The 16,360-nt window shown below is 46.3% G+C and overlaps 1 protein-coding gene across 1 annotated transcript in view; it reads left to right on the top strand.

Moving 5' to 3' along the window:
• The window catches only part of GALNTL6 (polypeptide N-acetylgalactosaminyltransferase like 6), a 1,179,186-nt gene that overhangs the window by 1,146,330 nt on the left and 16,496 nt on the right, over positions 1–16,360 (top strand). The window contains exon 11 of the mRNA XM_083170927.1: positions 13,154–13,303. Within this exon, the coding sequence (XP_083027053.1) occupies positions 13,154–13,303 (150 nt within the window). The remainder of the gene's footprint in view (positions 1–13,153; positions 13,304–16,360) is intronic.

Below are 16,360 nucleotides of genomic sequence, written 5' to 3'. Positions count from 1 at the left end.
GTTAGTTATTAACTATTTTGAGTGGTATGATTATTTGTCTCACAAGCAGAAAATTTAACATTTTGCAAATTGCAAAATTTTAAATTTTTTTTCCAAATTTTGGTATTTTTCACAAAAAAACACAGACTGTATCGACCAAAATTTACCACAAACTTAAAGTACAATGTGTCACGAGAAAACAATCTCAAAATCAGTTGGATAAGTAAAAGCATTAGAAAGTTATTCCCACATAAATTGACACATGTCTGATTTGAAAAATAGGGCTGCGTCCTTTGGGCCCAAATAGGCCGCGTCCTTAAGGGGTTAAGATACTGTACTGTGTATATAAATCTTCATATTAATAAAAGTTTGAATACAGACATCCATTTGTTCACCAAAGTACGTGCAAAATTATGGAGTGGTTTTGAATGAGCGTCACCCGCTACGAGGAACAAGAACTACTCAGTTCCCAATGTACTTATTATTTCTCTTGGTGCTATCCCACATTTAGCCTTAAACTCTTTGTTATTATGTCTGTGATGGGGGTGATAATGGACAAGGTGTTTTCTGTGAAGTGCAGAATGATGAAAGGGAAATAGAAAATTTGCTTATTGACATATAGGGGTTATTCTAGTTCACTCGCAAAGGCACAATCACTCTCTTATCAGTTTAAATTACAAACCCCACTCAAATGTAACTCTCTCTACACATGTTACATCAGCCCCACCTGCAGTGTACATGGTTTTGTCCATAAGAGACTGATTGTGCCTTTGCGAGTGAACTAGAATAACCCCCATAGTGTAAAAAATAAAACCAAAATAGAGTTTTGCTATATAAAGAAGGACCAGGTGATTTCAAAGATAGCATTGCATATCTGTCTCACTGTACAAGGAGGCATTTATCACATAGAACTCACTCACTGCTCTGAAAATGTCAGGGGAAGTTTAAAATTATAATTATACACAAGGCTTAAAGTGGTCATGCAGAGGTGGGGGAACTAATTTCTATATGCAACCTAATTACCCCCCCCCCCCCCTCCCCACCTTTCCCTAACTAAGCAGACACAGGGCCATTGGTAGGGTTTTTGGCATCCCCCTGCAAACTAGAATGCTTTTCTGTGAGAAATACTGTGCTGGGCCAATACAAGGTTAAAATGTTCCACCTCACCATTAGAGGTTGTGGAACTCATTGCCACCCCGTTCCCCCTAACTTTAACCCCTGATTATACACTTGTATGTGACCAGAGCTGCATGTAACTTCTCAAAATCTAGATCCCATATTTTCAAATGTCCTTTTTTTAATAAAAGAGAGCATAGCCCACACAAGACCTTGTTGCCACTAACAGACTAGGGGATAAATCCTTACGGCATAATAATTAGAGCCAAATTGAAATTAATTATTTATTTATTTATTTATTTACAGTTTCTTATATAGTGCAGCAGATTAGGTTGTGCTTTACAATAGTAGACAGTGATAAAACAAACTGGCTAACAACAGACAGACTTGGAGGTAGGAGGGCCCTGCTGCAAGCTTACAATCTATAGCAGTGGTTCCCAACCCTGGTCCTCAAGTACCCCCAACATTGCACGTTTTTCAGGTCCCCCAGCAGGTGCACTCATTATTCAGTCACATTTTAACAGATCCACAGGTGGAGCTAATTATTTTGCCTGTGATTCTGTGTGGAGACCTGGAAAATGTGCACTGTTGGGGGTACTTGAGGACCAGGGTTGGGAACCACTGATCTATAGGGATATAGAAGGGAAACACAAGGACAGGCACCAGTAATAGCATAGCAGTCCCACCAAGTTGCAAGTCCAGAAGAAAAGCTGGTACATGTTTAGTTTCACGGCGGCACTTCCTAGCAGATCGCATCGTATGCAAATTGCATGCAAATATCGCACGCGATTTCCATACGCTAAAAGTTTGCATTTGCTTGAAAGTTAGAGGCTTATTGTGTGTGGAAGGTCATTCCATACGATGGAAGCAGCCCGATGAAAGTCCTGTAAAAGTGAATGGAAGCTAGTGATCCGTGCAGAAGAGAGACGCAGATCTTGTGCATAGCATATTGGTCGAGATAGTGCAGCATGGTCAAGAGCTTTATAGCTTTATATGCCAGTAGAAGTGTTTTATATTGATTATGGAATATGGTAAGATACAGGCAACCAATGGAGAGCGGATCAGTAGATGATGAGCATCTTGCAAGGAAGATCAGCCTAGCAGCAGTATTTAATATGGATTGCAGTGGCAAGAGTCTTGGGAAGACCAGTTAGGAGACTATTGCAGTAATCAATGTGGGATATAAAGAGTGCATGGATAAGAGATTTAGTAGTGTCTTGTGTGAGATACGGTCATATTTTGGATATGTATTTTAGATGCATGTAACATGATTTGGAGACAGATTGAATGTGGGAAAGAAAAGACAGTTCAGAGTCAAGGATGACCCCTAGGCAATGAGCTTGTGGAATAGGGTAGATTGTTGAGTTGTCAACCGTTATGGAGATATCAGGATGGTAACTGTTCTTGGTTGGTGGAAATATTGAGTTTGAGTTGGCGAGAAGACATCCAAGAGGAGATGGCAGAGAGACATTGAGAGACTCGGCCCAAAACCACTGGTGAGAACTCTGAGGTTGATAGATAGATTTGAGTATCATCCACATATAAGTGAAACTGAAATCCGAAAGAGCTGATTAGTTTGCCAAGAGAGGAAATATAGATTGAGAAAAGCAGAGGACCTAAGACTGAGTCTTGCAGAACTTCAACCGACAGAGGTAGTGAAGAGGAAGTAGAGTCAGAGAAGCGAACACCGAAAGAGCGATCAGATAGGTAAGATGAGAACCAGGAAAGGGCTGTATCATTTAGACCTAGGGCGTGTAGTGTTTGTAAGAGAAGAGTGTGATCCACAGTGTCAAATGCAGAAGAAAGATCTAGAAGAATAAATAGCGAGTAATGGCCTTTAGACTTCCCAGATCATTCACCACTTTAGACAGTGCTGTCTCAGTGGAGTGTTGGGAGGAAAGGCCTGACTGAAGTGGGTCTAATAGGGAATGAGAGTTAAGAAAGTGTGTGAGGCAAGAGTAGACAAGTCTCTTGAGTAGCTTGGAGAGGCATGGGAGCTGAGAAATAGGATGGTAGTTAGAGAGAGAGAGTTAGGGTCAGAATTGTGTTTTTTCAGAATGGGAGTAATCACTGCATGTTTGAAAAGAGAAGGAAAAGTACCAGTAGCAAGAGAGAGATTGCAGGTATTAGTTAAGGTTGGAATAAGCACAGGAGATAGAGTTTTAATTACATGTGCAGGTATAGGATCAATAGAAGAGGTAGTAGGAGGATAAGAGTGTGAATACTTCCTTTTCATTTGTGGGCTCAAATGAAGAGAAAGTGCCAGAGGGTTCAGCAGGGGAAAAAAGTGGGTTAGAGGTTGAGGAAGAGCATACCATTTCAACTAGGAGGTCAATCTTGTCCTTAAAGTAGGAGGCAAGTTCTTGTGCACTGATGGTAGCCAGTGGTGGAGGAGGGGGAGGATAAAGAAGAGACTGAAATGTGTTAAAAAGTCGCTTAGGGTTGGTGGCATGAGAAGACATGAGAGATTAGTAGTATGTTTGTTTGTCAGTGTCCAAAGCATTGTTGTAGGAGTGGTAGCTCGTCTTATATGTGCAGAAATCAGTCATATTATGAGATTTACGCAACTGGCGTTCTAATTAACGTGACTGATTTTGTAGTTGTCTTGTTGTTTTGGAGTGCCAGGGTTGGCATCTAAGCATACTTGGGGTGTAATTCGAAGCTGGAGCTACTTCATCAAGGGCTGTTTCAACAGTCTGGTACAGTTGGGAAACAGCAGAGTCAGGAGAGGTAAATGTAGAAATAAGTGAGAGCTGTTGTTGCAGGGAGGTGGAAAGTTGTGGAAAATTAATAGCATTAGTATTTCTGCGGGTTAGAGTAGGCTTGCATGATTTCAGTGTCAGTGAGCTTGGGGTAATGGAGGAGAGCGAGAGAGTAATGAGATTGTGATCAGAGAAAGGGAAGGGAGTGTTAGTAAAATCAGAGATGGAGCACAGTCTGGTGAAAACAAGGTCAAGGCAGTGGCCTTCCTCATGAGTAGTGGAGTTGGACCACTGGGAAAGGCCGAGAGAAGAGATTAGAGAGAGGAGTTTGGAAGCCTGCAGAAGTTGTGGACTGTCAATAGCAATAATGAAGTCACCCAGGATGATGGTGGAGATGTCAGATGATAAGAAATCTTCCAGAAATAGAGATTTGGGAAAGCCCAGGTGGGCGATAGATAGCAGCAACACGCAGAGAGAAAGGGAAAAATCCTAATAGAGTGTACTTCAAATGCTGTGAATGTGAGTGAAGGAACTTTTGTTAGAACTGAGTATGTGAAAGATTGGGACCTACTGTACCCAACCTCATATACAGTTACCAGGCCTGGAGAAATGGAACAAAGCACACATTTGCATAGGTACAGTAACTCCTTTTTAAATGACCCCCGATTAGTACAGTAATTCATTAGGACATCCATAGGTGATAATCAGGGTGGTTAAGACTTCCTTTCTTCTATACTGGTTTAAAGTAATAGATATATTGGCTACATTCACATATCAGCCTGTGGACTCTTGAAAAAAGTTTACTCTCCTTGGTAAAATTATGCTTTATAGTTTTTCAAATTGGACTCTCTAATACCAAAAACAAGCCCCTGCCCCCAATACGGCCACCTTGTACATATACTTACATGGGCAGGTGGTGCAACATGGAGCGGAGCAGACAGCAGTAGTGCGGTTGTGGGGTAGCAGATGGGCTGCGCAACATGACTTCTGAATACACCATATAGCTGATTGCAAAATCAAAGCAATATTCAAAGCAATATACTGTGGGGGAAATTTACTAAGAATCCGAATACGAAAAATCGTATTCGGATTCTTAATACGAATGAATACGAATGAATACGACTGGTGTAGTCGTATTTTCATTCCTACTCCGGAGGATAATTTACTAATCAGTCGTGTTATCCAGTCCCCTCCGGCAAAGATTACATCCTTTTCTTTCCTGCAGTAGTCCACTGAACTTGGCAAAATAAAAAAACGACACCGGACCATCGCTACAATGACAAGCACTGAATGTTTACATTCAGCGCTTGTGACTCCGAATGCCGCTATTGGCAGCTAGGCAGCCAATCAGGAGTCGGGTTTCAGAAACCTGGTTAGGTGGCCAATCAGGAGCCAGGTTTCGGAAACCCGGCTCCTGATTGGCAGCCTAGCGACCAATAGCGGCATTCGGAGTGATAAGCGCTGAATGTAAACATTGAGCTCTTGTCACTGTAGCTATGGTCCGGGAGTCGGTTTTTTATTTTATTTTTGGGCTACCTATGAGCTCAAGATAGGTAAGTATGAGTATGTATGGGCTCGGCTCTGTGTGTATTAAAGTTTTATTTTTATTGTGTCAGTGTGCTTTTATTTAACTATTGATTTTGTTGTGCAACTAAGAGTCCCAGCAAGCCCAGTAATGGGCCGCATGCTGGGACTTGTGGTTCTCCAAGTCCCAGTATGCATTCCAGACTTGCTGGGACTCTTAGTTCCACAACAAAACCCAATGGTTTCTTCAATTTTTTTACACTTCATCAGCCCGGTGGCCACCACTCTGGGGCCACCAGGGACAGCACCAGGCTCCAGCCTGGCCAGGTAAGTCTTTATTGGAGGGGTCCCCACTCCCCCAAAACCCCTGGCCAGGCTGACCGGTCAGAGGGTTGAATGCTTTGGCCAGGGGGACTTGTATAAAAAGTCTCCCCCCGGCTGTGGCATTGCCCTGCTGACTGGTTGGGCATGGGATTAGTTCTTAAAATACAGGGGACCCCTATTCATGTTGTCCCCCGTTTTTTTGTGAACCAGGCATGGCCCTGGGGCCTGGGGCTGGTTTTAAAAAATACAGGGAACCCTTCTTTCATTGGTTTTCTGATTTTTTAAAAAACAGTCCCGGCTCTTTCATCCTGGTGGTTACGGCTGTGGGGGGGATCCTGCACAGATCTGACTAGGGTTGCCACCTCAGATATCTTCAATTCCTGGAGATACCCCCCCTCACACACACCTTCATGTGCGGAAAAGTTGGTGTGGCTTTGTAAAACGGGCATGACCTCTTCAGAAAAGTGGGCATGGCTTCTAATACAGACATGTATTGAAGTCCCTATTGTTACATTCAATAACACATTTCCCCTACTGACAACTCCTACACAGAGATACCTCATACATCTTCCTCTCACCCTGACACCAGTGACAACAACTTCACAGCAACCTCCCCTACCCCCTCACTTCTCTAACATATCTGCCCCAAACACTGACCATCCACACACACAAATCCCCCCTTCACACTGGCCTCACCATTTCCGCAGCTGACAGCACAGACGGCTCTGCCCTGGGACTAAAGCCCCGTACACACGGGGGGAGATATATTGCTAGCAATATATTGCTGAGCAATATATTGCCCAGTGTCTCCTTTTCATCAGCGACCAGAGATGGTCGCTGATGAAAAGGAACCTCTGCTGGCGGTGCCGCAGAGGTAATTAGCTGGTCGCAGGGGCAAGCTCCTGCGACCAGCGATTAGAATGGGGCTGAAAACGGGAGCGCGCACCCGGCGATTTATCGCTGGAGCACACTCCCAATCACTGGCAATATGGTCGCCAGCGACTATATTTCCAGCGATTTCAGCCCCCATCGCCCCCGTGTGTACACAGCATAAGACACATTAGCAGTGGGCTCATCTCTCCTCTGTGGCTCAGTTTGGGAGGAAGCGTTGCTGCAGCATCCTAAGCTGTTGGCTGCACAGTGCTCCTCTGTCCTCTCCTCTCCCGCGGCCCAGTTTAAATATTTCTGGAGGTAGAGGGAGTTGTGGGGTGGGCAGCAACTCACAGGTGCTGGAGATGCACTGTGCATGTCCTGTGACCAGAGCCGGTGCGAACTGTCCCAGCACCCTAGGAAAATCTTCACCACCCGCCTGCCCATCGACAAAACCACCCCCCCCCAGTCGCGGGACACACTTCTCTCCCCACCCCCACCCCTCTCACCTCAACATAGCCAGGGAGTGGGACTTCCACCCCCCTGGCTTTCTTCAGAGGCTGCTGGAGTTGGCACTTCTCATCACGTCGGGCAGTTGGGTGTAAGCTTAAGCTCACCCGCAGATAGCCAGCAATCACTGGCTGACCAGCAAGAGTGGGGGTGGGGGGTTGCGGGCAACACCCGCCGATAGCATCAACGGACGGGTTCCACGGGCGGGCCGGGCAGGTGTAAGCTCACATGTTCCAGCAGAGAGCTGCTGACCAGCACGGGGGTTTGCCGGCAGCACCCGCCGATCAGTTCAACGGGCGGTCTCCACGGGGGGGGATGATGGGCAGGATGGGCAGGGGGGCAGGGCGGGCGGGTGTAATGTAAGCTCACCTGTTCCCTGCTGGCACTTAACAGCTGCTTTAGTTTCACTTTCTGCTCTCCTCGGGCGGGAGCGCTGCTGCAGCTCAGTACCGCCCTGCCTGTGACCCTTGCACCCCGAGCTCACGCTCCGCTGGAACCACCCTCCCTATGCTGCTAAAAGTGTGCACACTCAGTTGGGAGGCTGTGGAGGCTTTCAAAATTACCCGGATTCCAGGAGAATCCCAGAATCCGGGAGACTGCAAAAACGTCCTGGAGGGTTGCCACCAATTTAGGGAGAATCCAGGAAATCCTGGAGAGGTGGCAACCCTAGATCTGACTGATCCATGCAGGCTGAAGCCAAATATGCCTGGAAAATGAAGTGTATTTTCCAGGCGTATTTGGCCGGCAATTAGCGTCCGTTAGTCTCCTATATATTTGGCTACATCTGTCACTCAAAGTGGGTGTCTGTGTCTATAACGCTCTGTTCCTGGACTTTCCTCTTAATGTGTGATTGCCTTCATCTGTGCTGAACACCTTTCTGAGAAATTAACCTGTTTAAAACAGGTGATGGCAATCATACATTAAGGGGAAGTCTAGAAACAGAGCATTGTGTCCCTCCTGGAGAGGGTCATGTTGGGAGATATGTGACAGAGAACCAGCCCAGTGAGCCCACAGACAGTGCCATACCCGCTCCTCCGCGACCCCCCCTACCGCGATTCGCAGCAAAAACACCCCCGCGACCCCCCCTCCCGCGATTCGCTGCAAAAAGAACCCCCCCACGACCCCTCCCGCAATTCGCGGCATAACCACCACCCCGCGACCCCCCCCCCCTGCGAATCGCTGTAAACCCTCCCCCCTGACCCCCCCTCCGATTCGCGGAAAAAACACCCCCCCCCGCGACCTCCCTCCCGCGATTCGCGGCAAAAAGGACCCCCCCGCGACCCCCCCTTGCACGATTGGCGGCACCCCCCCTGCGACCCCCCTCCCGCGATTCGCGGCACACACACACACCCCCCCCCCCGCAATTCGCAGCAGCCCCAGGATTAAATGGCACATGCAAAACACTGACATGGCTATGGTCGACAATGAAAAAGGTTGACATGAGTTTTTGAAGATTTATTTTTTAATTTTTTTAATTTTTTCATATTCATTGTCATGTGTCGACATGGACACCAATGAAGTGGCACACTTATGTCAACATTTACATGTGTTGACCTTTCTGTGTTGATTTTTTCTTGTGGCGATTCGCGTCACACCCCCCGCAACCCCCACTCCCGCGATTCGCGGCACCCCCCGTGACCCCCCACCTCCCGCAAATCGTGGCAACCCCCCACCGGAACCCCTGTGAACCCCGCCCTCCCGCGATTCGCGGCACCCACCCCCGCGACCCCCCCTCCCGCAATTCGCGGCACCCCCCCCGTGATTCGCGGCAGCTCCAGAATTAAATTGCACATGGGAAACACTGACATGGCTATGGTCGACAATGAAAAAGGTTGACATGAGTTTTTAAAGTTTTTTTGTCATTTTTTGAATATTTTCATATTCATTCTCATGTGTCGACATGGACACCAATGAAGTGCCACACTTATGTCAACATTTACATGTGTTGACCTTTCTGTGTTGATTTTTTTCTTGTGGCGTTTCGCGTCACACCCCCCGCAACCCCCCCTCCGGCGATTCGCGGCACCCCGGCACCCCCCCGCGACCCCCCCCCCCTCCCGCAATTCGCGGCAACCCCCCACCGGAACCCCCATGAACCCCGCTCTCCCGCGATTCGCGGCAGCCCCAGGATTAAATGGCACATGCAAAACACTGGCACGGCTATGGTCGACAATGAAAAAGGTTGACATGAGTTTTTGAAGATTTATTTCATTTTTTGAATGTTTTCATATTCATTGTCATGTGTCAACATGGACACCAATGAAGTGAAACAGTTATGTCAACATTTACATGTGTTGACCTTTCTGTGTTGAGTTTTTCTTGAGGCGATTGGCGTCACCCCCCCCCCGCAAACCCCCCTCCCGCGATTCGCGGCACCCCCCGTGACCCCCCACCTCCCGCAATTCGCGGCAACCCCCCACCGGAACCCCTGTGAACCCCGCCCTCCCGCGATTCGCGGCACCCAACCCCGCGACCCCCCCCTCCCGCAATTCGCGGCACCCCCCGTGATTCGCGGCAGCTCCAGAATTAAATTGCACATGGAAAACACTGACATGGCTATGGACGACAATGAAAAAGGTTGACATGAGTTTTTGAAGTTTTTTTTTTCATTTTTTGAATGTTTTCATATTCATTCTCATGTGTCGACATGGACACCAATGAAGTGCCACACTTATGTCAACATTTACATGTGTTGACCTTTCTGTGTTGATTTTTTCTTGTGGCGATTCGCGTCACCCCCCCCCCCCCCGCAACCCCCACTCCCGCGATTCACGGCACACACACACACCCCCGCGATTCTGGGCACCCCACTTTCATACAATTCTAACCATATTTCTCATATACAAACGTTCACAAATTAAGGGGGCGCAGCCCCTTACGACGGTGTGAAGAGCGCCCGTAGGGCGCGATGAATCACCTAGTAAATGAGTAATCACCATTCTTTTAAATGGTGATTCCTATTCATATTCTGTCGATCGGGTATACATTCGTATTTGTAAATACAAATACGAATGTGCCATAAATACGAATACGACTGAACGTATTTTCAGAATAGTAAATCCCGAAAATACAAATACATATTTTTGGATACCTATTTTATATGTAAATTTCCCCCTATATGTCAAGAATGTGAAACATCAGAAATAGGATAAATAGTCTTTAACAATTGTTATAATGGTTAGTTCAGAGCAGGAAAATCCCTTAATTTTCTATTTGACAATATTCTCAGACTACAAGGTAAGAGCTGTTCAATAATAATTCAGGAAATGTTATTACTTTCAATATAATTCCGACATAAATGTAATTCAAAATATCTCCACTAGAGAGAAGCATTCAACAAAAAATAGGTATTGCAGCATATTAGTCAGCAAATTCATTCCATATACTGTTTCAGCCATTCACTGGCAGCACTGATCTGTGACACTCAGATAGAGTTTGGGGAATTGTATGTAATAATTTCAACAATACTTTCATTAAAAACAAAAAATTAAGAACTTTACCAGAAATCATGGCTATAAGATAGTAAGAAATATTACACATTCTGTGATCATCCTTCAGCACAGAGTGTATTAGAACCAGTTTACCATGCAGAATATCACAGAGATACAGAAAGCATCCTAAGGAAGAGATAATGCTAAACCCAGAAGAAAAATCAAAAACCATCTATTGCCCTGATCAGGGCCGGTGCTAGGGTGTCAGGCTCCCTCCTGCAAACCATACATTTTGCGCCCTTTCACATTGCCATTGCAACAAGCTGCCATCCGTTTGTGCGAGCGTATGCACCATGGGATCCTATGAAGGATCTCTGGTGCTGCATGTATGCATACACCTGCTTGCACGCTAATTGTAAGTTTGCCACAATAAGCCTTTAAGTTTAAGCCTTTAGTTTAAGGCCAATAAGCCTTTAAGGACACATATGTTTAGCCTGTCAGCAACCATCGAAAGATGCGGAAGGTACACACATATAAAAGTGACTTTTAAGTCACTTACATATGCGTGCACGCTGGCAGGAAATGGGCGGGCAGCTGACATCCGGTAATGTCAGCTGCCAGTCCCCTGCTCCCGTGCCACCGCCTCAATACCATGAGAACGCTCAGCATTCTCATCGGAACGCCCATGGAATGCTGTGAGTTCCCATATGGTAATCTCCGCCCATTGCATGCCATCATGGGTGCGTGCACCCGGCGAACTGAAAGTTCGCTGTGGGTGCACGAACCCTACGTCTGCACATGCGCAGATATGCGCCTGCGCAGGCGCGCACCAACGGTCCTCCGTACGAATGCACAGAGGAACGAATGGACTAGAATAACCCAGCCCATTATTTAAGTCATACTTGCCTACCTGACCCTCTCCATGAGGGAGAAAATGCTCTGTTCCTGGGCTTCCCTGGTAATGTAGGATTGCCATCACCTGTGGGGAGCATGGTAATCGATAAGAAAGGTGTCACCACAGGTGATGGCAATCATACATTACCAGGAAAAGTCCAGGAGCAGAGCATTTTCAGGTAGACAAGTATGATTTAAGTACATCATTTATCCGTCTAAATTAATCTTAAAAAAATATGCAATTATTAAAAATGTTATAACATGTATTATAAAAGACTCACTGTTGTTTAAATCTTGTGCAGACCAGTCCCTCCTCTTCTAGCTGCGTAGGCAGGGCCAGGACGCCATTACACCCCTCTCGTGACTGAGGGGGAAAGGAGGAGAGAGAAGGAGGAGATAGAGGGGACGGAGTGTAGATGGCTGACACTGGCCACTCCACACATAGACCCAGAAGGCTCTGCAGTGCTGTTCATTTGATTGACAGCCTGGGGAGCAATGGGTAGGGGGTGGACATGATGACATCAGGCATTGTGTCGTGAGTGAGGGGAGCTGCTGGTGCCGCTGGCTGCCTGTCATAATATTTGACAGGCTGCGGCAGCCAGTAGCTAACTAGCACAGTCAGAGAGTAGTAGCATTTATTATAAATAAAATACAAATTAAATGATATCCGAGCGAGCGCGTCGCACTGCGCAGGTTGTACTAGGAGACTGGTGCAGGGGGGAAACAGCCAGGCACCGCCGTGAGTCACGTCATGTGACCACACTTGTCTTTGGTGTTATACATAGGAGGCAGGAGGAGGAGGCGGACTTTGTAGGAGTCGGACTCGGAGGGTTTGTGTGCACACACAGCGGGGCGCACCCGGCGCAGGGAGCAGCATCCATGATCTCTCAGTCATCTACTCTCCATACTGCCGCCCGGTGCTGTCAGACAAGCGCTGTGGGCGGCATGCAGGCAGACAGTGAAGGCGAGGGGCCGGGCTGGCAGCTTTAGCAGCAGAGCAGGGAGAGTGCGCCTTTTCACCATGGCGCCTCCCAGCTTTGCAGGAGCTGCTGAGCGGCCAGCGCCGGCCCTGGCCCTGATGATAGCCTAGGCACCCCAGACAGGAACAGTGGTTTGCTATTTGTTAGTGCTGATTCATCTGACCTGATATATAATCATATATTCTACTGTTTATAGACCTAGTGACTGTATCCCCCGCCGGTCGCATTTCATGCCGATAGTATGTACTGCACATAATATCTATCGAATATCAGGAGCGATCGCATTTGGTTTTTAATCACATGCGATCACTGGAATGCAATCGGCGGACAGAGCGTGCACTTTTGGCGGGCTTCGGTTCGAGGAGAGGGGGCCGGAGAGGGCTGGCAGCATCTGTCAGTGTAGCATAGCGCTGTGAAGGAGCGCTGCTGGCGGCGGGGGGTCAGCGGCTGTGCTGTGCTTTAAACTGTTTCAAATTCTGACACCGCTGCTACCTCCACCGCCTGCCAGCATTCCTTCAATGCGCTACGCTACTCTGCCACCTGCCCTTTTTCAGCACCCAATGTGGCATTGCAGGTGGCATGCGACATCGGGTGCTGGAAGAGGGCACCTTAGACACCATGCGACCGCATCCGATCGCATAAGTGTATTGGCACCATTAGATTTGACCTCTTTTTTTCAGATGGGTCTGTCAGATCCATCTGAATTTATTGCACCAGAATAATGCTTACAGTGAATGAAAGTCAATGATATATATTCTAGTGTTGTCTCTTTTTGCAACTGTTACTACTTTTTTTTGCTTTATTCTTACATGTTGTTCTACAGCTATTTACATTCGGATGGAGAGAGGATATACGTCCTGGGGAGCCGCTACACACAAGAAAATTCTGCTTTGATGCAATCTCTCGTAGCAGTCCTGTCACTCTCTATGATTGTCATGGGATGAAGGGTAATCAGCATTGGAGCTATAGGAAGGTAAGATTAATTACATTTACAGATTACAGTTACAAAAAGGACAGAGAGGAGACACTGCAGGCCACTTTGGAGGGCAGGGCCAGGCTGTTATGTCATTAGGCCCTGCCCCAATATGAGGACAGTATGCAATTCACTGGTCTGCGCATAGAGGACAGGACATAATGACAAAACATTGTGCATTTCTAATTAAACCTGTCAAACCTAATTCTATTTTCATTGCGTTATTTTTCTACTCATTAATAATCAACATTATGAAAAAACTGAGAAACTTATCAATTAGTTGCAGTAAGGCAAATAATAATTATTGCTTCTTGATATACAACCACTGTACATAAAATACTTATTCACAGTCCCTGCTCCATTGTAGCTTATGGTCTTATTACTGTAATAACACAACCAAAACCAGCTAACGCCACCTATATAGGGCTTGGTTGTACATAAAAGCATGACTGCTGAGCTGTAGATGATAACCACTATACCACAATAAGGGGCAGATGCATGATTTCTATTGGGGGTTTTCATATGCTTGATTTAAGAAAGTAAAGATATACAGCAGCAATAAGCCTAACTCAGACAACATTATGTAGTCAATTTATTTTGCATACATATGGTTGAGTCCCCAAATGGTGTCAGTCTAACCCAGTAAGATAATAGTTCTGTATATTTAAAGTAAGAGACAAGGGTTGGGTCGAAATCTGCACACATATTCATATGTAAAATTGGCTGTTTGCCAAGGAAAGCCACATGTAACAATGTTGCGAGGACAAGTATTATTGCTGAGCTTTTATATGCTCCGTAGGTCACTGGTGCAATACTGACACCTTGAGGTGTTAGGTGAGATTGCCCAGTGATTGTACTAGCTAGTCCTACACATGCAATCTGACGTTACTCATGGGTTGATAAATATGGCACAAGTTAAAATTGGCACAAGTTTGCTAATATATACAAATTTACAAGGAATACATTTCCTGCAACTGCTAATCACAGCCCACTTTCTAGCGCTACAGGTGTTAGGACACGTGTTTCGCAGTTTTAGCTTCTTCAAGCCAACAGCCAACGAGCCCCGGCTGTGGCATTACCCTGCTGGCTGGTTGGGCCTGGTGTTAGTTCTTAAAATACTGGGGACCCCTATTGTCCCCTGTATTTTGGGAACCAGGCCCAGCCCTGGAGCCTGGGGCTAGTTTTAAAAATTCAGTGGAGCCCTATTTCATTGCTTTCCTGATTTTTAAAACCAGCCCGGGCTCTTTGAGCCTGGTGCTGGTTACAGCCACGAGGGGGGACCCTACGCCATTTTTTATTTATTTATTTATTTTTCTTTTTTTTTACACACTGAAGCCTGCACGGATCTGACTGATCCATGCAGGCTAAAGCCAAATACGCCAGGAAATTGAAGTTTATTTTCCTGGCGTATTTTAATACGGCCGCTTAGTACATTAAGAATCACCATTCTTTTGAATGGTGATTCCTATTCATATTTCTCAATGGCGTATACATTCGTATTTGTAAATACAAATATGAATGTGCCGAGAATACGAATATGTGTATTTTTGGCATAGTAAATGCTAAAAATATGAATATGCCTAAAAAATTCGTATTTTACTATGCAAATATGAATTTTTTAGGCGTATTTGCCTTTAGTAAATTTCCCCCTTTGTGTTAGAACCATAGTTGGCTAACTGTGCCCAGATCCTTAAGATTTGTAATTACATAGGTAAGAAGAGGATAGAACCTTGGGTCTGAATCTGGTCCCGGTGTTCTCAGTGTTCACATCTGAAATATTACCATGTAAAATGTTGAGCATCTCAGAATGCCAACATTTAAGGTTAGGTGATGCTGGTAGGGTTAGTCACTTGGTGGAGGTTATTTTGGGAGTTTAGGGTTTGTCAGGAATTGAAGGGATATGGTTATTGGAAGGGAATAGGGTTAGATAAATGGTTAAAATACCTGCCAGAACAGCTGCTTCCTAAAGAGGTTTGTGCCAGAAGTGACAGTCACATGACCACTGAAACCTGGAAGCCATGCCGGAGCATATGCAGCCATCAAGATCAGGTAAAGGACTACCGATTGTTCACGACATGCATGCGCGTAGGTTTTTATGCGCCCACAGTGCTCGCACACAGAACTCCGGGCAGGGGGTGCGGAGGGGGTGTGGGGAGGCAGGCCAAAGAAGTTGCCTATGGAAAAGCCCAGCATTTCATGGGCATTACCGAACATCGAATGATTTCTCTCCCACACCTAAGGCTGCAAATGGATGATTATGTAAATCATTCATTGCCATGCCTGAGGGGGGGGCGGGGGGGTGATGTCTAGAGGACTTGCAAGGCTGCGAAATTCCAAGCCTTGTGAGTCAACCAGAATAAGGAACTTAGTGGAAAATGCACATGAATGTAATTCTGATTAATTTGGAACGATGCAAATGCAATCCAGTTCCAATGTCTGTGGGTCTGTTCATGCAAAAGCACGAAAGCATGTTATGCGCATGTGTAGACCCTGGCAACGAATGGCATAGCGACTTACACACTTGCTGGGCCGTTCATTGCTGGGGATGGGGGGAGCGGGGTGGACAGCTGCAGGAATGGAGGCCGCCTATGGGAACGCCCATCATTTTATGTTTGTCCCCATGAAAATGCTGGGCATTCCCATGGGTGTGAAGGCAGGTCGCCCCGTCTTCATCCAAGCACACGCTAATAAAAGTCAGTTTTCAATTACCTCTATTTGCTACGGCAGGAGAAATCATTCTATCTTTGGCGTCCATCAAATGATTTCTCCTGCAATGGAGGCATGTGTGAGGATGTATTTTCATGTTACCGAGGGGAATTGTTGGCGGCAGGGTGGGTATTGGGACAGTTGGCGCCTCAGGAGAACATTGCAGCTTACAGAGCCAACCTGAATCAGATCCATTATGAGAACACCACACAGATAGAGCCCTTGTGGTAACTGACCCAATGACCACAGTGATGTGAGGCAAAAGTGCTATCCATTGTATCACAGTGATGCCCATTCAATGCATCCACTGTTTATGGCCAAATTGTTATATGTTTAAGTCTACACTTTTTA

This window comes from Crinia signifera, chromosome 1 (genome assembly GCF_055691185.1).
Source record: "Crinia signifera chromosome 1, ASM5569118v1, whole genome shotgun sequence".
Classification (NCBI taxonomy): Eukaryota; Metazoa; Chordata; class Amphibia; order Anura; family Myobatrachidae; genus Crinia; species Crinia signifera.
This window is presented reverse-complemented; position numbering and strand designations above follow the sequence as displayed.